The 22,137-nt window shown below is 31.3% G+C and overlaps 1 protein-coding gene across 1 annotated transcript; it reads right to left on the bottom strand.

The window, feature by feature from the left end:
- Window positions 1-1,077: 1,077 nt before the first annotated feature.
- LOC134697659 (alcohol dehydrogenase class-3-like) lies at window positions 1,078-21,735 on the bottom strand. The gene is made up of 10 exons (XM_063559942.1): window positions 21,631-21,735; window positions 19,978-20,079; window positions 16,761-16,899; window positions 14,833-14,923; window positions 13,022-13,154; window positions 12,077-12,163; window positions 8,309-8,438; window positions 7,957-8,087; window positions 7,024-7,109; window positions 1,078-1,183 (listed from the first exon to the last, which is right to left on the bottom strand). Exons 1-10 carry the CDS (start codon window positions 21,649-21,651, stop codon window positions 1,078-1,080), a joined length of 1,026 nt encoding a protein of 341 aa, XP_063416012.1. The 5' UTR covers window positions 21,652-21,735.
- Window positions 21,736-22,137: the final 402 nt, after the last annotated feature.

The raw sequence follows: 22,137 nt of genomic DNA, 5'->3' as shown, positions 1-22,137 counted from the left end.
AGATTTCCAGCATCACTACTAAAGTGAAGACGTAACAAAAAAGAGTCATAAGTCCATTGCCAAATATTTCATGCATTATTTGAACGATATCATATTAACAATAAATACTATCCATAAGTTTTAGTATCATACTGGGGATTTAGGATTGGGCCTAAATGTGTTTTATACGATTATTCGGGATAAAAATCTAAAGAGCCAGTAAAGACCGAATTTTTTTAAAACTTCACTAAGAAACTATTTGATTCTCTCAAAATAATGGAAAAAAAGCTCTAAAAATTATAAACTGGTAGTAAGGTTTTTTATTATGAACTTTTAGTTTCGAGCATCACTTAAATACACGCAAACAAGAGACATTACGTCCAGTGGCAAATATTTCATGCATGGACAGGACGACAACATACTTTGGATAAGTTATATAATGAGATGCAGAAGAATATTTGCCGGAACTCTAGGATTGTACCTTAATTATTCCGGGAATTTGGGATTAGGCCTAAATGAATTGTGTACAGTTATTAGAATTTACACTTTACTGTTTTTAGGTATCTACACTAATCGTAACTCGGAATTAAATTATATTTTTTTTGGAGCGGAAAAGGACAGTTTTATTTTTATGGAATATCAGTGTAACAATCTTTTAGTTTCCTTTATATTATAGGACAAGTTTGGGGGATTGGGCACGTTTGGGTGTTTATTAAAAAATGGACACGCTTAGGCGTTTAAATAATACAAATGACACGCTTTGACGCCCTTTTTACAACTAGACATGTTTTGCAATTCAGTGACGTCGATGTGGACACGTTTGGAAGTATCGGACACGTTTGGGGGAAGGACACGTTTCTGAGTGTTACATATATATCAATTCATATATCATTTTCAATCTCTTTCCAATCTTACATTCAGCTCATACATTCAAAATTATAAAAAGCTTACACAGAATACAATGAAAAATTATAGAGTTAATTGTTTCTACAGTCTTATTGTCAAATATATGACGAACAATGATACAATCGAAAAAAATCGCAAAGGGCTGGTGTCCATTCCACAACGCAATGAATATCAAAAGTATTAAATATGAAGTCAATTATCAGCAATAATAAGACAAGCAAACAACATCACAATATAATTATCATTATTCAGCAAAAACATTTTCCCCATTTTCTCACAGAAACATACACAATTCTCACTACAAAAACAAATTATAAAATACTGAAAAAATAAACTGTTAGAGTTTTTTATTTTTCACAAGTTTTTTCCATCTCTAATATTCCTTGACGCACTGTATCAGTCATCAGTTTTGTTGTTCTTACATCTTTAAAATCGTCGGTTACCACTTTGTTAAATATACAATAATCTTGTTCACCGCGAAGGAGAACTTCAAAATATTTATGGTCCATATAAAATAATACAAGACGTCTTCTTTGCATGTTGAGGAAAAAAAAATTTTGAGGAAAAAAAAGGAAATGAATATTGAAAAAGGAAAAAGAAACAGAATAAGGAAATGAAATTTGAATAAGGAAATAGAAATCGAATAAGGAAATGAAAATCCAATAAGGAAATAGAAACCGAATAAGGAAATGAAAATTGAATAAGGAAAAAGAAATCAAATAAGGAAACAGAAACCGAATTAGGAAAAAGAAACCGAATAAGGAAATAGAAACCGAATAAGGAAATGAAAATTGAATAAGGAAATAGAAACCGAATAAGGAAACAGCAATCGAATAAGGAAATGAAAATCGAATAAGGAAATAGAAACCGAATAAGGAAATAGAAACCGAAAAGGGAAATGAATATTGAAAAAGGAAAAAGAAACCGAATAAGGAAATGGAAATCGAACAAGGAAATGGAAATCAAATCAGGAAATGAAAATCCAATAAGGAAATAGAAACCGAATAAGGAAATAGAAACCGAAAAAGGAAATGAATATTGAAAAAGGAAAAAGAAACCGAATAAGGAAATGAAAATCGAATAAGGAACTAGAAACCGAATAAGGAAATCGAAACCAAATAAGGAAATAGAAACCCAATAAGGAAATAGAAACTAAATAAGGAAATAGAAACCGAAAAAAGAAATGAATATTGAAAAAGGAAAAAGAAACCGAATAAGGAAAAAGAAACCGAATAAGGAAACAGAAACCGAATAAGGAAATAGAAACTGAATAACGAAATAGAAACCGAAAAAGGAAATGAATATTGAAAAAGGAAAAAGAAACCGTATAAGGAAATGACAATTGAATAAGGAAATGAAAATCCAATAAGGAAATGGAAATTGAATAAGGAAATGAAAATCCAATAAGGAAATAGAAACCGAATAAGGAAATGAAAATTGAATAAGGAAAAAGAAATCAAATAAGGAAACAGAAACCGAATTAGGAAAAAGAAACCGAATAAGGAAATAGAAACCGAATAAGGAAATGAAAATTGAATAAGGAAATAGAAACCGAATAAGGAAACAGCAATCGAATAAGGAAATGAAAATCGAATAAGGAAATAGAAACCGAATAAGGAAATAGAAACCGAAAAGGGAAATGAATATTGAAAAAGGAAAAAGAAACCGAATAAGGAAATGGAAATCAAACAAGGAAATGGAAATCAAATAAGGAAATGAAAATCCAATAAGGAAATAGAAACCGAATAAGGAAATAGAAACCGAAAAAGGAAATGAATATTGAAAAAGGAAAAAGAAACCGAATAAGGAAATGAAAATCGAATAAGGAACTAGAAACCGAATAAGGAAATCGAAACCAAATAAGGAAATAGAAACCCAATAAGGAAATAGAAACTAAATAAGGAAATAGAAACCGAAAAAAGAAATGAATATTGAAAAAGGAAAAAGAAACCGAATAAGGAAAAAGAAACCGAATAAGGAAATAGAAACCGAATAAGGAAATAGAAACTGAATAAGGAAATAGAAACCGAAAAAGGAAATGAATATTGAAAAAGGAAAAAGAAACCGTATAAGGAAATGGCAATTGAATAAGGAAATGAAAATTGAATAAGGAAATGAAAATCCAATAAGGAAATAGAAACCGAATAAGGAAACAGAAACGGAATAAGGAAATAGAAACGAAAAAGGAAATGAATATTGAAAAAGGAAAAAGAAACCGAATAAGGAAATGAAAACGGAATAAGGAAATAGAAACGAAAAAGGAAATGAATATTGAAAAAGGAAAAAGAAACCGAATAAGGAAATGAAAATCGAATAAGGAACTAGAAACCGAAAAAGGAAATGAATATTGAAAAAGGAAAAAGAAACCGTATAAGGAAATGGCAATTGAATAAGGAAATGAAAATTGAATAAGGAAATGAAAATCCAATAAGGAAATAGAAACCGAATAAGGAAACAGAAACGGAATAAGGAAATAGAAACGAAAAAGGAAATAAATATTGAATAAGGAATAAATCAAATAAGGAAACAGAAACGGAATAAGGAAATAGAAACGAAAAAGGAAATGAATATTGAAAAAGGAAAAAGAAACCGAATAAGGAAATGAAAATCGAATAAGGAACTAGAAACCGAATAAGGAAATCGAAACCGAATAAGGAAATAGAAACCCAATAAGGAAATAGAATCCGATTCAGGGAATAGAAACCGAAAAAGGAAATGAATATGAAAAAGGAAATAAAAATCGAATAAGGAAAAAGAAATTGAATAAGGAAACGAAAAAAAATGAGAAAAAAAATTTGAGGAAAAAAAATTTTTAGGAAAAAAAATTTGAGAAAAAAAAAATTTTGAGGAAAAAACATTTGAGGAAAACAAAATTTGAGGAAAAAAAAATTTGAGAAAAAAAAAAATTTGAGGAAAAAAATTTTGAGGAAAAAAAAATTTTGAGGAAAAAAAATTTTGAGGAAAAAAAATTTTGAGGAAAAAAAAATTTTGAGGAAAAAAAATTTTGAAGCAAAAAATTTAGTTTGGACTTGTAATATTTTTCAAAAATGAATATCGAAATAGGAAAAAGGAACCGAATAAGGAAATGGAAATGGAATAAGGAAATGGAAATCGAATAAGGAAATGAAAATCCAATAAGGAAATAGAAACCAAATAAGGAAATAGAAACCGAATAAGGAAATAGAAACCGAAAAAGGATATGAATATTGAAAAAGGAAAAAGAAACCGAATAAGGAAATGAAAATCGAATAAGGAACTAGAAACCGAATAAGGAAATTGAAACCAAATAAGGAAATAGAAACCCAATAAGGAAATAGAAACTAAATAAGGAAATAGAAACCGAAAAAGGAAATGAATATTGAAAAAGGAAAAAGAAACCTAATAAGGAAAAAGAAACCGAATAAGGAAATAGAAACCGAATAAGGAAATAGAAACTGAATAAGGAAATAGAAACCGAAAAAGGAAATGAATATTGAAAAAGGAAAAAGAAACCGTATAAGGAAATGGAAATTGAATAAGGAAATGAAAATCCAATAAGGAAATAGAAACCGAATAAGGAAATGAAAATTGAATAAGGAAAAAGAAATCAAATAAGGAAACAGAAACCGAATTAGGAAAAAGAAACCGAATAAGGAAATAGAAACCGAATAAGGAAATGAAAATTGAATAAGGAAATAGAAACCGAATAAGGAAACAGCAATCAAATAAGGAAATGAAAATCGAATAAGGAAATAGAAACCGAATAAGGAAATAGAAACCGAAAAGGGAAATGAATATTGAAAAAGGAAAAAAAAACGAATAAGGAAATGGAAATCGAATAAGGAAATAAAAATCGAATAAGGAAATGAAAATCCAATAAGGAAATAGAAACCGAATAAGGAAATAGAAACCGAAAAAAGGAAATGAATATTGAAAAAGGAAAAAGAAACCGAATAAGGAAATGAAAATTGAATAAGGAACTAGAAACCGAATAATGAAATCGAAACCAAATAAGGAAATAGAAACCCAATAAGGAAATAGAAACTAAATACGGAAATAGAAACCGAAAATGAAATGAATATTGAAAAAGGAAAAAGAAACCGAATAAGGAAAAAGAAACCAAATAAGGAAATAGAAACCGAATAAGGAAATAGAAACTGAATAAGGAAATAGAAACCGAAAAAGGAAATGAATATTGAAAAAGGAAAAAGAAACCGTATAAGGAAATGGAAATTGAATAAGGAAATGAAAATCCAATAAGGAAATAGAAACCGAATAAGGAAATGAAAATTGAATAAGGAAAAAGAAATCAAATAAGGAAACAGAAACGGAATAAGGAAATAGAAACGAAAAAGGAAATGAATATTGAAAAAGGAAAAAGAAACCGAATAAGGAAATGAAAATCGAATAAGGAACTAGAAACCGAATAAGGAAATCGAAACCGAATAAGGAAATAAAAAACCCAATAAGAAAATAGAATCCGATTCAGGGAATAGAAACCGAAAAAGGAAATGAATATGAAAAAGGAAATAAAAATCGAATAAGGAAAAAGAAATTGAATAAGGAAACGAAAAAAAATGAGGAAAAAAAAAATTTGAGAAAAAAAATTTGAGGAAAAAAAAATTTTAAGGAAAAAAAATTTGAGAAAAAAAAATTTTGAGGACAAAAAATTTGAAGAAAAAAAATTTGAGGAAAAAAAAAATTTGAGAAAAAAAAAAATTGGAGGAAAAAAATTTTGAGGAAAAAAAAATTTTGAGGAAAAAAAATTTTGAGGAAAAAAAAATTTTGAGGAAAAAAAATTTTGAAGCAAAAAAAAATTTAGTTTGGACTTGTAATATTTTTCAAAATTGAATATCGAAATAGGAAAAAGGAACCGAATAAGGAAATGGAAATGGAATAAGGAAATGGAAATCGAATAAGGAAATGAAAATCCAATAAGGAAATAGAAACCAAATAAGGAAATAGAAATCGAAAAAGGAAATGAATATTGAAAAAGGAAAAAGAAACAGGATAAGGAAATGAAATTTGAATAAGGAAATAGAAATCGAATAAGGAAATGAAAATCGAAGAAGGAAATGAAAATCCAATAAGGAAATAGAAACCGAATAAGGAAATGAAAATTGAATAAGGAAAAAGAAATCAAATAAGGAAACAGAAACCGAATATGGAAAAAGAAACCGATTAAGGAAATAGAAACCGAATAAGGAAATGAAAATTGAATAAGGAAATAGAAATCGAATAAGGAAATGAAAATCCAATAAGGAAATAGAAACTGAATAAGGAAATGAAAATTGAATAAGGAAAAAAAATCAAATAAGGAAACAGAAACCGAATTAGGAAAAAGAAACCGAAAAAGGAAATGAATATTGAAAAAGGAAAAAGAAACCGAATAAGGAAATGGAAATCGAATAAGGAAATGAAAATCCTATAAGGAAATAGAAACCGAATAAGGAAATAGAAACCGAAAAAGGAAATGAATATTGAAAAAGGAAAAAGAAACCGAATAAGGAAATGAAAATCGAATAAGGAACTAGAAACCGAATAAGGAAATCGAAACCGAATAAGGAAATAGAAACCCAATAAGGAAATAGAAACTAAATAAGGAAATAGAAACTGAAAAAGGAAATGAATATTGAAAAAGGAAAAAGAAACCGAATAAGGAAAAAGAAACCGAATAAGGAAATAGAAACCAAATAAGGAAATCGAAACCGAATAAGGAAATAGAAACCCAATAAGGAAATAGAAACTAAATAAGGAAATAGAAACTGAAAAAGGAAATGAATATTGAAAAAGGAAAAAGAAACCGAATAAGGAAAAAGAAACAGAATAAGGAAATAGAAACCGAATAAGGAAAAAGAAACCGAATAAGGTAATAGAAACCGAATAAGGAAATATTTGAGGAAAAAAAAATTTTGAGGAAAAAAAATTTTGAGGAAAAAAAAATTTTGAGGAAAAAAAAATTTGAGAAAAAAAAAAATTTGAGGAAAAAAATTTTGAGGAAAAAAAAATTTTGAGGAAAAAAAATTTTGAGGAAAAAAAAATTTTGAGGAAAAAAAATTTTGAAGCAAAAAAAAATTTAGTTTGGACTTGTTATATTTTTCAAAATTTGAATATCGAAAAAGGAAATAGGAAAAAGGAACCAACTTGTGTCTGGTGTACCTTACTTTAATGGTATCTCCATCGGGGGCCAATCCGACGACTAACAGTTTACCCCAACCTTTGTGCAAAGACATAAATGCTTGCTCCTAAAACAAAATGATTTGGTCATAATTTTGGAAATACTTCTAGCTATAATTCTTAAAAACTAATGGAATAACTAATGAGCAAATGCATGTGATTCGATTGATGACGATAATCACGATGGTCAGATGTTCTCTAGGACAAGGACCCCTTGTCCGCCTAAATCCGCTTCTGATGGTGATAATACAAGAATGACAAATTAAGTACACATGCTAGTTTGATATAAACCTGCTTTGGAAAGTGGAGACTTGTCTCATTGGCAAGCATACTACAACTTCTTTTTGAAATTTTTCGAAAAACTAAGGATTTTCTTATCCCAGACATACATTACCTTAGCCGTATTTAGCACAACTTTTTGGAATTTTGGTTCCTCAATGCTCTTCAACTTTTTACTTGTTTGGCTTTATACATATTTTGATATGAGTGTCACTGATGAGTCTTATGTAGACGAAACGCGCGTCTGGCGTACTAAATTATAATCCTGGTACCTTTGATAACTATTTATATCTGTAATATAACCAAGTACTAAAGAACTATTTCACCAGGTAACAGTCAAAAGGAGACCTGAAACCGGAATCACATTATGTTATGAGTACAAGTCACCACACTGTCTTTGAACTTACTACTAAAAATAGCGCAATTAACAGAAAATCATCAAATACCAAGTTTCAAAATTTGATTTTTTACCTCCTGCACATCTGGACGAGGATGCTAAGATTAACACTTAGATGGAATATTGATATTTTCGTTGGCTATGGAAATTAAAATTATCAGTACACAAATATGTTAGTGATCCCAACACATTCAAAGCCAAAATCTAACTCCCAATTAGTGAATTATCATATAACTAACCATTGTTTTAGTTGTCCCAACACATTCGAAGGCAAAGTCTAACCCTCCGTTGGTCTTTTCTTTGAGTACCTCGTTGATTGGTTTATCGTAGTCCAAAGGATTGAGTGATTCTGTCACTCCAAACTTTTTAGCTGCGAAAGAAATCATGGCATTATATTGATATCAACTTTATGAAAAGTTTGTTAAATGTTTTTTTTTATTTCCCCGAAGTAATCAATAACATGTTGATATTTACATTCACAATATTGACTCTTAGAAATAAAACTTAGTTGTTGATTTTTTTAAATACAGTTTATTATGACATATCTAATTTCCGATTGATTTTTGTTCTTATACTTTAAACACAACATACATAATTCAAACTTATCTGCATTGATATCTATTCCGATGACACGTGCGGCGCCCGCAGCCTTACATCCCATGACAGTCGCTAATCCAATACACCCAAGTCCCCACACAGCACAGACGGATCCTTGTTTTACCTATTGTAAATAGACACGATATTTTAAGTGGATGATACGTCAGTCCATTGATCTTTTTGTGGGTCATTTTTTATATCTGTGGGAATGATACTAGTTCACCACATTTTTTGAATTAATTGATACAAAAATTTGGAATGAACATACAACTAAACTCCTTAACGATAATACATAGTGATATTGTCAGGTATAATGCAATACAATTTGCAAACACGTTTTTATATCAATTCTTATTATATCTCACTTTTGAATGATAGTTTTTCATGTGTGACGTCATGCTGTTTCTAAATTTCATAAATTCAAATGTGGCATAACGTTTGTGTCTTGTCGCCATCGTATGTGACGTCACATTTTTTTTTTAATTACGTTGACGCCTGGACTGATTCGGGTGTGTCTATTCTGTGATAAACTTAGCATCAAGTATTCGGGTTTAGTTTTCTGTAATTAGTTAATACTTCAGTTTCATTATGTATATCTCTTTCATAATCATTTGTTAAAATTTACTGTTTGCAATAGCATTAAGTGTTCTATATAATAAGGATGTTTTTATCCCGTGCATAAAAACAATGCCGTATTTGGCAAAACCTTTTCAACTTTTGATCTTCAGTGCTGTACAACTTTGTACCTTTTTCACTTTCGATCTTTTATATCTGGGCGTTATGTATTCGGGTTTAGTTTTCAGGGGCGTAGCTGCCGTTAGGCACTATAGGCACGTGCCTACACATTTTTTTCACAAATACATTTTTTATTGAAAAAAATGATAAAGTTGAAACAACGTTATATGTAGATGAACGCCAGTGAAGTTGTCAAACTCTTAACCTTTTCTGTAATTAGTTAATACTTCAGTTCCTTTATGTATATCTCTTTCATATTCATTTGATAAAATTTACTGTTTGCAATAGCATGAATTGTTCTATATAATAAGAATGTTCTTATCCCAGGCATAACAACAATGCCGTATTTGGCGAAACCTTTTCAACTTTTGATCTTCAGTGCTGTTCAACTTTGTACTTTTTTCACTTCCGATCTTTTATATCTGGGCGTCACTGGTGAGTCTTGTGTGAACAAGGCGCGTTTTTGGCGTATTGAATTTTAAACCTGATGCTTTTTGTTATCTATTAATCATGTTTTTCTTTGTCTAATATGTTCTCCTATTTATTTGAATTGTAGTCCTGTGATATTATGTTGTCATTTCAATGTTATATTTAACTTTGCCATTAAAGTGCGAGGTTTGGCATGCCACAAAACCAGGTTCAACCCACTACTTTTATTCCCCTTTAAAAGTGTCCTGTACCAAGTCAGGAAGGTGGCCATTGTTATATTATTGTTCGTTTCTGATGTGTGTTGCATTTTAATGTTGAGTCGTTTGTGTTTTCTCTTATTTTTGAGATATTGAGATAAGACGTGGCACGGGTCTTAAATTGTGTTTTCTCTTATTTTTGAGATATTGAGATAAGACGTGGCACGGTACTTGTCTATCTCAAATTCCTGTATTTGGTTTTCATGTTATATTTGTTATTCTCGTGGTGTTTTGTCTGATGCTTGGTCCGTTTCGGTGTTGTGTCGTTGTTCTCCTCTTATATTTAATGCGTTTCCCTCGGTTTTAGTTTGTTACCCCGATTTTTGTTTTTTGTCCATGGATTTATGAGTTTTGAACTGCGGTATACTACTGTTGCCTTTATTTTATATAGGTTACTCATTTGAATGATTATTGCAAACAAAAAGGAACTTTTCTAGATAAATTAAAACATGAATAGATCTTTTTATATATGTAACACTCAGAAACGTGTCCTTCACCCCAAACGTGTCCGATTCCCCAAAACGTGTCCATGTTGACGTCACTGAACTGCAAAAGATGTCTAGATCAAAACATCGCCAAAGCGTGTGATTTGTATAAACGCCCAAACGTGTCCAATGCCAAAAACGTGCCAATATCAAGCGTTATTTGGTTAGTGCTATTCCATTAATACTAATTTATACTAATTTTACCATTTCACTAAAAATATAGATAAGGTACTTTTTCAAACCGGCCGGAACACTGGGTAAAATCGGGGGCGTCATTTCGGCTATGTCGTATGTAAATAGGAAGCACACATATTTAGTTAAACTGTACAGTTAACGGATGAACGTGTCCCTTTCTCTGCACATTAAAATTTGTTCTCTCTAAATATTGGGAAACACCGGCTACTGGACGATCAACAGTCTAAAGTAAATTTATACAGTACAAATGTAAAAATAAAAACTTCTAACCTATGTTTTCTCTAAATATGCATGAAATACTTGCAACTGGACAATACGCAATCATCAGTTTGAAGATAACTTAAACAGTATAGAACAGTAAAATCATCAAAACATGTATGTTCTCTAAATATGCATGAAATACTTGCAACTGGAAATACAGTCTAAAGTTATTTTATACAGTACAAATTAAATTTGCAATTTCGGTAACCACTAATAACCGGCGTTGATCACATACTATTTATATTAATAAAAAGAATATATAAAACCAATGCATGAAATATTTGTCACTGGACGTTATGTCTCTTGATCGTGTGTCTTTAGTGATGCTGGAAACCTAAAATTTATTAAAAAAAAACGGATAACAAGTTGATGATTTGATGAGGTTTTGAAATACACACACACATTCAGATGGAGAACTAATTAACAAAAAAAAATAATCAAAAAATGCTGCTTAACGACCGCCATGCAATATTCGGATAAATATTAAAAGCATCAACGGAGTTTATAAGTACAAAATAATTTACAAAGTTACCGATTAATTCAACTCTATAATTATTCAGTGTAGGTTCGCTCTAAATGAGTATGAAATACTTGCAACTGAACAATAAGCAATTTCAGTCAAAAGATAATAAACAATTACAGATTAAATTTGGAATTATGATATTCATTTAAAACCTACATTTAATTAGCTAAAGCTAATAAATTAAAAGTTTGTCACCTGTCTCACCATCATAGAATTGCCATAAATTTAACGTTATCAGCGAATTTATTTAGGAGTTACATGTAGTAACGCTAAGAGAATCGAGACGTTCTGGCGTTAAATATTGGACACGTTTTGGCGAATAACATTTATCGGACACGTTTGGGTGTTATGAAATCGGACACGTTTGGGGAATTTTGTACATTTCGGACACGTTTAGGGAGAAAAAGACACGTTTGGAGGAATCGGACACGTTTGGGGGGAAGGACAAGTTTGGGAGTGTTACATATATATATATATTGGTTTAATTATCACAGTATGATAGATAACAGTATATATCAACGCATTTTGCTATATTGTCTGCTGTTTCTGTGCTTGCACACTATGCACAAGCATCATTGAAGGCCAACAGTACACACCATATCAAAACTGTAATAATTAAAGATAATCGACTATTTGACTAATCTCCAAGCTTAACAATTTTCATTAACCGTATATATGTAGATCTGCGTAAGCGTGTCTTTAATGCATAATGTATCATATCAGTAAACACATTAACTAAAAAAAACCAAAAAAAAAACCAACAAACTTTTCTTTCATTCCAAATTCTTATTTTAACAAAATGCGTAGATAAGTTAGTTGATTTGTATTTTACTTTTGTATAGATTTAAAGGCATTTATTAAAACAATGATATATTACCGGGGCTGTGTTAACAGCAGTACCATATCCAGTAGGTATACCGCAACTGAGTAAACATATTTTCTCCAGTGGTGCAACCGGGTTGACCTGCAATAAAAAAAAATGAGTTTTACATATTAAGGGCATAAGTATTTCGCCAATGTGTCCATAGTACACGGATGCTCCTCTCGCACTGTCATTTTCTATGTTGAGTGAACCATGAAATTGGGTTCAAAACTCTAATTTGGCATCAAAATTCAAAAGATAATATCAAAGGAAACATGTGTATTAAGTTTCAAGTTGATTGGACTACAACTTTATCAAAATCTACCTTGACCAAAATTTTTAACCTGAAGTGTGACAGACGGACGAACGAACGAGACAACGAAAGGACGCACAGACCGAAAAAACACAATGCCCCTCTTCTATCGTAGGTGGGGCATAAACATGAATTTCTGTGTCGAAGTATGACAAGCTCCGTTCTTTACTAGGACGTACAAGATCCCTTGCGACATCTATTGTTGAGAGTTGTCTGTTTGTCTGCATTTGGTGAATAAATACATACTCAACTCTGATTGCTTGATTTCGTTATCTTTAAAAACTAATAATTGTTACTTGAAAAATTTGCAATAAAAAGACCAATCCAACCGATTCATTTAAAAGTCAGATATTATAACAGTCTTTCGCCCAACAACTATCATTTAAGAACTTCCTAAAAAATAATCTAATTACGATTATACATTATAGTTGGCTTCATTCGTAATTCCATATGTGCACCATGTCATATATTTTTTATTTTGTATATTTTTTTCTTTTCAATCTAATTTAAAAATCTAGAACTCTGATTTCGTTATACTATAAATGAGCTCATATGTATACAGTTTAAGGAAATCAGAGATCTATATTTTAATTAGATTTGTTTAGTTTTATCATTAGTATTTCGTTTTATACAATTAAATACCATACCTTTACGAGGGAGATAGCTGGTATCACGGTATACTGGCTGAAGGTACTGGTATCGAAGAAGTGGTAAACTGTCTTCCCTCTAATGCTGAATCTGGATGTCCCATCCATCAATAGACCATTGGCATAGTTCTTACTACAAAAACGCATGATTTCTTTGTTGTATAGGTTTACATCATTAAAAGATGAAATTTTCCAATTTTACTTCTTAGTCCTTAAAAATATGTCAAAATGGAATTCCTATATAGCTCATATGCGATATATTGTTGTCTCCCGTATATTTCCCTAAAAATTGTTGCACAATTTGTAGGTCATCAATCAATATATGGCGCGCATGGGTAAATGCTTTCGGCTGTCCCGGTTTTACAGAATGATTAAAGTATTTAGTTCACGACAACAGACCTTTCAGCATAGTGTGAAAGCAAAAAGGCCTATAGATTAGTATTGTAATTGTTATTAAATACTTCATATACCATAATTATAAACCAAATTATGAGCTATATCTTTTTTTTTTATTTACCTGTGACGTCCAGTCGTGTGGCAGACAATGTGTGGTTCTGTTGTGCTGTTTTTATGGACTGATCTAAGCTGTTTTACGTGTTCGTTTTATTCTGCGGTAAGTCACCACTTCAGTATTGACATACATATCAATTGTATGGCCATTGTACTGAATTTAGTGTTTGCAAAAGTATTAATTATTATAAATACTAAGGATTTTGTTATGCCAGACATAGATAACCTTCGCCGTATTTGACACTACTTTTTGGAATTTTTGGTCATCAATGCCCTTCATCGTTGTTTGGCCGTCTCTAATATTTTGACATGAGCGTCACTAGTGAGTCTTATGTAGACGAAACATGCGCATGGCGTTTTAATTAATAAGCCTAGTACTTTTGATAACTATTAGGATGTCGAAATGTTCTATTGTATTGTTTATTTGTGTATTGTGATCTGTCCTGAATGTTCTTGCATTTATTTGAACTCTAGTTCTGCCATGTAATTTTGTCATTTTAATGTCAAATTTAACATATCCATAAATGTGCGAGGTTTGGCGAGCCACAAAATCAGGTTCAACCAATTTTTCCTTAAAATGTCCAGTACCTAGTAAGGAAAATGGCAGTTGTTATCTTATAGTTCGTTTCTGTGTGTGTGTGTTGCATTGTCATTTGTTGTTTTTTTGTTGCACTTCAGTGTTTATGTTGTTTCGTTATTTTACTCCTATAGGTGATGTGTCAGTTTTAGTTTGTTACCCGGATTTGTTTTCTCTCAGTCTCTCAATCAATGTATGATTTTCGAACAGCGGTATACTTATGTTGCCTTTATCTATAAAGGTAAAGTAACAAAAAATACCGAATACTGATGAAAATATAAAAATGGAAATTCTCTTACCAATATCTATATTCTATAAATTTTCGTTTCGTCTCAATAAGACTCATAAAAACGCTCACACCAAAACAGTTGAAAGCCCAAAACTGAATTATAAGTTGTATAGGTAATCGTTGAAAACAACAAATAATTCATTAGATATAAGTTTTGCCTTATCTTGAATGCTTTAATGTGTTTTATAACTCTAAGAAAAACATTTGAGTGTTGTTTGCTTTCGTATCTAATTTCCAATAATGGTCCTCCTTTTTTTTTTTATTTCACTACTTAAAGATTCATTTTCAAACTTTAGAACATTTTAAATAGAGTTTGTCCTTTTAAAATGAAATAGTTTTATTAAATCGGCAAAGTAGCATTTTGTTTGTTGAACTATTACATATTAATATAAATAATGGGTTTTACAGAATAAAGAACTAAATGTGTTATCTTACTCCATGAATACTTCACAAGTACCAGTTTTCCCACTAGTGCAGCACCTACACTGGTTGCATTCTGGGAGGAACATAGTAATGACATGGTCACCTGTAAAAATGTCAATTTAGGCATTAGCCACCAACATTGACTATACTAAGTCAGAAAAATTGCCATTGTTGTATTATAGTTCGTTTCTGTGTGTGTAACATTTTAATGGTGTGTTTCTGTTGTGTCGTAGTTCTTCTCTTATATTTGATGTGTTTCCCTCAGTTTTACTTTGTAACCCGGCTTTGGTTTTTTTTCTCAATCGCTTTATGAATTTCGAACAGCGGTATGCTACTCCTGTCTTTTTTTATATAGTAGTAATACAACTCAAACCTTCACTAACAACTGCTGTAGACTTTCAACTAGTTTACCGTAAAATCAGAGGCAAAATATTTCATGTATATTTTTTTTACATCAGCAACCTTTTATTCAGATAGTCTATATAGACGATGGCTTATGTCATAGGTTGATTCAGATTTTAAGATGTGAATACAAGGTCATTCATTTCATTCATGCTAACTTATTCTGCGTAAGCTTAATAATCCAATATTCTGACTCACACTTCCAGGGTTAGGAGATTTACATTTTCAAATATTTGTTTGTCTTACAGTTATCAATTTAAATTGCTTTTATCTTGAAATGCTGCATGTTTTCAAACGGTTTCATACAACACAAACCGTTACTGTTCACCATTCAAGTTTTTAGTTTAAAGAAAACATCTTTAGGTATTCTTATCTAAAATTAGCTTAATTTAACAGAAATTCTAAACGACATCAGATTGCATTAACCTATTAAACAAAGAGTCATCAAAACTAGAATCAAGGTTGATCGTGCAAGTAAAAATAGAATATTATTTACACTGACTAATGAGGTCACATAACCTCCTTGCACTGATATAAGCTGCGTCGAAATTAGAATACTGGTGTTAGAAGTTGTACACTGACAGGTACTTACTTGAATGATGAGTCAAAAACAAATAAATGTCAAGAAACTTAATTGATTTGTTGACTGTATACGTCAAATCTATAGCTAGTGCAGCTGTAAAATATGTACCTTTGATTTTTTTTCATAAAGGAGATGGGTATGATGGGACCATTTTTTGTCCTTTGAGTTCGTCAAAAAATTATGACGAATTTGCACAATTTAATCAAACAGAAATTCCTTGGACTCTAAGTTTTCACATAATAATTTTATATATTAAAGTACTCACTACAAGTATTTGATGTTCTTATACAAATTTTGCATTTCTATTTCAAACTTTTTGTTTTTATTCCAAAAGCAATCTTGAAGGAAATTATGTTAAACATACCTCACAACTAATATAAGATATGAACCAAGGCCTTACTAAAATATATTATTGTACGAGTTTCATATACAAAGATGAATAAGCAGGTACACTATCTTCATTTGTAAAGACACAGATGAGACATTAAATTTTGTATAAAATGGTCATTTTAGGTGTAGTATGTCAAATTCGATATGTTTATCACACCCTGATTACCTAAGAAGGTTCAGTTGTTTTCTATAATATCCCACATATTTCTTCACATCCCAAATGTTTTAAGTTTATCTGTGCAATTGAGAAACAAGATAGTGCAAAACAGTCCTCCTGAACATGATAAATCGGATCAAAGTTATACTTTCATGTGAAAGATTTTCCCTCCAAATCAAGACATTCATACAGACGAAAGAAAAAGACAAGGAATAATTGATTAAAAAAACTGATTAAAGTAAATGTTTTGAAGATACTCAATGATATTCATAAGAGTTGAATGATAGTAAACGACAAACTCAAACATTAGAAACTGTAATGAATGGATTAAAAGAGGTATGGTGCATTTATGTTTAATTTGCTATTTTAATGTTTCTTTCCATGGAATTATTTTCTTACTTTACTAACCTTCTTCAAAATTGGTCACGCCTTCCCCCACACTTTCCACAACACCCGAGGCTTCATGACCAAGGATGACGGGTAATTTTGCTTCGATACTTCCGTTCAAAATGTGAGCATCGCTGTGACAGATACCAGTGAACGCAATCTTAAATAAAATTTAGTTTTGACTACTATTAAACAAATAATTTTCAATCTTTGATGATTCCCCTTGCTCCCATGTTTTATTGACCCTATTTGATTTACCATTTATGAAGGAGAATGTTTTCCAAACCAATACTACCATGACATTGAAAAGTCAAACAATATTTTAGATAAAGAGGATTTTTTAAAATATCAAAATACATTTTTCTCTAACTTTTTGTTTTTTTTTCATTTGCTGACAGGTGTGAGAAAAATATGTCTCATTACTAGTGAATTATCTGTGAATGGCAAATGATTGTTCAAAATTTAATTATGATATTTAATTTTCTTTATTTCTACTGAATTTCCTATTGGGACGTCATGAAAAAATGCAACTTTTCCTTATGACGTCACATATACAGAACATAACTTTGCGAAAATGTTTGAAAAGGAAGGATAACAATCAGTAGGAGAACATATTCCACCACTATAACTCGTGTATTATAATATTTCTCCACTTCTCAACACTTAAAATATGATTATTTAGAAAGCTTGCCAAACCTCGCGCTTTTAATATTAAAATCTAACCATCTCGAGTGGAGAAGTAGCGTGACACACTTGTTGCATTTATGGAATCTATATTCCTCCAACATGTGCTGGATAAATTGATTGTACTTTTTTTACAATTATTATTGTTGGTGTGGTTGTTGTTAAATTGCTTTATACTTTTAGTTAAACAAAACATTTGAACGAAGAAGCAATTGGGTTTAAAATGATGACAAAGAAACACCCAAAGTATATTAACGTCTACAATTTATTTTCTTTATGGATTAGTATAAGTTGTTTTAACAATAAGCTTTGGTCTTAGTCCTCAGATCGATTCTTTTTAAGCTGTGAAAACATTCAAAATAATATCAACAATTTAGAACGAAATTCTTGAAGGACCACATTCACTTAAAATAAAAGACAATCACTAAATAAGTTCCTAACATTTACACATCTGCATGCGACGAATGATACTAGGTATACTCCCATTGTCATGTAGAACATACTAGTAGAACGTGCAATAAAATTAACTGAGAACTATATATCAAATTTATGCAAACAATGTTTGATCCGAAAAAACCTGAAAAACAAGCACGCCGTCTTGAAAAGGAGGGACGAAAGATACCAAAGGGACGTTTAAACTCATAAATCTAAAACAAACTGACAACGCCATGGCTAAAAATGAAAAAAGAGAAAGAGACAAACATAGAAAACTAAAGAATAAACAACACAAACTAGGGGTGATCTCGGGTGCTCCGGAAGGGTAACCAGATCCATGCTCCACATGTTGCACCCGTCGTGTTGCTTATGTGATTACAAATCCGGTAAATTGTCTAATTCGGTAGGCCACATTCGTGAAAGGGAGGGGATTGTGGTTACGACATAAGGAACATATCCGATATCATTAATGAAACGGTTATTCCATAACGGTCAACCAACTCGTGATTGCGTCCGTAAAATTTACGAAGGGATGATTTCAACTTCACCATTTGGAACTCTTGGTTAAATAGCTTCCTCGTGAGCAGCAACCCTCTATCAAGAAAATCATGATAGGACATCCAAGCAAGGGAATATCGTATCAATTGTGAGATATATAACCCGTATGCAGGTGCTGCTGGAATTTTGCTACTTAGAAATGGAAAGTTCGCAATTGGAAAGCTGAAATCATCTCTTTTGTCGTAAAGCTTCTTTGTTTTCAACCGACCCTCATTGTCAATTTCTAAATGTTAGTCAAGATATGAAGCCGACTTAACTGTATCTGTAGTATCCTTTATCTCTAGTTTAATGAGATAGATGCGTTATCACCAAATTTTGAATGATTTAGTGAAAGAACATCATCTTTATAGCGGAATGTAGAGTTAAAGGATATTGCTAACTTCTTATCATTCTTCCTAAGAAGTTCCTGCATGAAGTCAGCCTCATAATAATAAAGAAATAAGTCGGCAAGTAGAGGGGCACAGTTTGTTACCATTGGAATGCCAAGTCTGCTGAAAAACACGTCCTCCGAACGTTACAAATATGTTGTCAATCAAGAAATCAAGCATCTTGATAAAATCAGTTTCAGAGAATTTTTTGTTTGAATCAGAGTGATCCTTTACAAAGTAGGATTTATTTCTCCCTAAGACAAGATACTAGTATCTACGTTGGCCATTTTTTTTTATGAAGCAAAGCAATACCAACCCTTTCAATGTATTGAATGTGGAACACTTGTGTAAAGAGTAGAAAAGTCAAATGGTTTGATACTGTTACAAGATAAAAGAGAGTTAGACTGCATGTACTCTAAAAGATCCTTGGACTCTTTTTAAGTATCACATCTGATTCGTGCCACCTCTAGAATAGGCAGTTTCACAATAACTTTGAACTGTATTGCACCGTAATATTTTAGAAATCAGTGTTAGTTTCATAATCGATAATTGAACACCAGTATTCTACTATTGCCTTTATTTTGGACAATTTTGGCGTTTTCATTCCGAACGTATGAATATTGACATGCCCAGTGTAATTAAGATATATTTTAAGAGAGCAGAATATTTATTGTTTTTACCAATGAATCTAGACATAACTAATTATAGCGCGGGTTGTATAGTCTGTAGGAGTTTCTTGCAAACTATTTAGAGGAAATATCTGAGATTGCAACCTCAATTTACTCAAAAAGTAGCACATGATGGTATATTTTATATTACATATTTGATTTAATCAGCTAATAATTAGCCTTCATGCAAATTTTCATCAAAATTTCGTAATGGGATTTGTATTGTATCATTTGCCCTTAAGTTTTTATCAATAATGTGCAACCTGCATTATAAGTCGTGTGTATTCTTTCAAAAACTAAATGTCTAGAACGAAATCTATGATATCATTCCTAATACATAAGACCGCCAGACGCTACAATTGCACCTGTACAAGACTAGTATAATTCAAACATTTTTCAATTATCCACTGTATAAACAACGATAACACATGTTGCATTTAAAGTTTGAAATAGATTTCAATTCATTAAACGCTTTTATAATACACTGTCAAATACTATGAATTGTACATTTTGAAAGTAACCTACCCTAACACGAACTTCTCCTCCTCTTGGTGGTTCTACTGTGACTGTTTCGATAGAGAGAGGCTGTCTTGGCTCCCAACAAACAGCAGCCTTGCACTCAATAGCCTATTTGTAAAGAAAATTATAATTCATTTTCTACATTTGAAAATGCCTGTACCAAGTCAGGAATATGACATTTTTGTCTATTCGTTTGATGTGTTTTGTCATTTGATTTTGCCATGTGATAAGAGACTTCCGATTAAATTTTCCTCGGAGTTCAGTATTTTTGTGATTTTTCTTTTTGTTTTATTTGATTGATTGATTGATTGATTGATTGATTGCTAGTTAACGCAATAGTCTTCAACGGAAAGAGATAAATGAAAATGCATGTTAAAACTATTAATCTCTCGAACATAATAATTTGTTTAAACTTATTTATTTAAAGTGGATTGGGAAACAAGTTTTGCAACTTATATTAATTCCTTTCCCCTTTGCGGGTTCGAGTGCTGCCTTGTAGCGGCATTATCCTGCTCTTTTTCGAAATCTACAAGGGTGTCTTTAACGTGCCAGAGATATTGCTCTCTCTTAACACGGGTCAGCCATTTATCGTTTCTTTCCAACGAACTATAATCGTTTCCTCAAGACCATACTCGCAGATGGTGTCAAGGGAGAGCCAAAAATTCAGTCCCTGAAATTTTCATCTCAAACGGGAATCGAACCAGGAACGAGGAATCTTTACTTTAGTAGTCCGATGCAATAACAACTACACCACGGCTCTCTAATTGCTTTTATATCCAACTTTGAGAATAAAACAGTAGCCTGAATTCCAAATCAGGAAGTCCCTGACCAAATAGTAAAACCAAAAGCCTTAACACATAAAAAAGAAAGAAAACAACAGCAATGTTCCTGACTTGGTCACTCATAGGCATTTCATTTGGTTGATTAGATTTTATATTTTAAACTTTTTTTTTAACCTCGCCCCTTTGTTGCAAATAAAATCAAACTACAATAGAAAATATATAAACTGTGCTTCATATTAATTTTTGTTTCATACATAACGCTTTTTGTATAGGTATTGTTCAAAAAGACCAATATTTATCAAAGGTACCAGGATTATAATTTAATACGCCAGACGCGCGTTTCGTCTTCATAGGACTCATCAGTCACGTTCAGATAAAAAAATTAAAAAAAGCCAAAACGTTATGCCTAATACGGCTAAGGTAATCTACTCCTTGATTTTCGAAGAAAATAAATCCAAGTTTTGTAAACAGGAAATTTATAAAAATGACCATATAATTGACATTCATGTCAACACCGAAGTGTTGACTACTGGACTGGTGATACCCTCGGGGACGAAACGTCCACCAGCAGTGGCATCGACCGAGTGATGTAAATAGTTATCAAAGGTTCCAAGATAATAATTTTATACGCCACACGCGCGTTTCGTCTACACAAGACTCATCAGTGACGCTCAGATAAAAACAGTTAAAAAGCCAAACAAATACAAAGTTAAAGAACATTGGGACAAATAAGATACACCATATATTAATTGAAAATTTAAAACTAAGTAAGTGATAAGTGCTGTATAAAACAATACATCAGATTAAATTTTTAACCTATTTGTAAAAAATATTGATTCTAAAAATATATCTTTTTAAGAATTTGTATTTTTCTTACCTTTCCTCTTGTTTTAGGCATGTTTGTTTTTCTCAAGTGAACGCGATCGGTGATCAGCTGGTTTTTAAAGATATACTGTTAGTGTCGTGTGCACAAAGATATTCCAGTTAACTAAAAATATGTGTTTATGCATATAACTGTGTCAAATAAACGTATTTACACTTTTGGTATTTAGCTGAATTTTGTCTCCAAATGACCTTAGATCGTCTCCGATTAACCTTATGACGTCAAACAACAATCATCTTTTTACAGTGACGTCAAATGTTTTGAATTGTTATGTCAAAGTTTACGGGAACCTGTGTGATTTTACCTAATGGCGGACAAATTTGCATACAAGTGTAAATACGTCTATTATGTAGGCTACTTTATTTTATTTTTGATTATTTGATTGTTATGTTTTATTGATTTTATTTACAATGCATATTCTATGTATACATTTTAAGCAAATTAAAGCAATAATTTTCTAAATTGATTTATAGAAAAACTTTAGTTCACATCCACTTATAA

Source organism: Mytilus trossulus, chromosome 14 (assembly GCF_036588685.1).
Source record: "Mytilus trossulus isolate FHL-02 chromosome 14, PNRI_Mtr1.1.1.hap1, whole genome shotgun sequence".
Taxonomy (NCBI): domain Eukaryota; kingdom Metazoa; phylum Mollusca; class Bivalvia; order Mytilida; family Mytilidae; genus Mytilus; species Mytilus trossulus.
The sequence above is the reverse complement of the archived record's forward strand: the minus strand, read 5'-3'. Positions and strand labels throughout refer to the sequence as shown.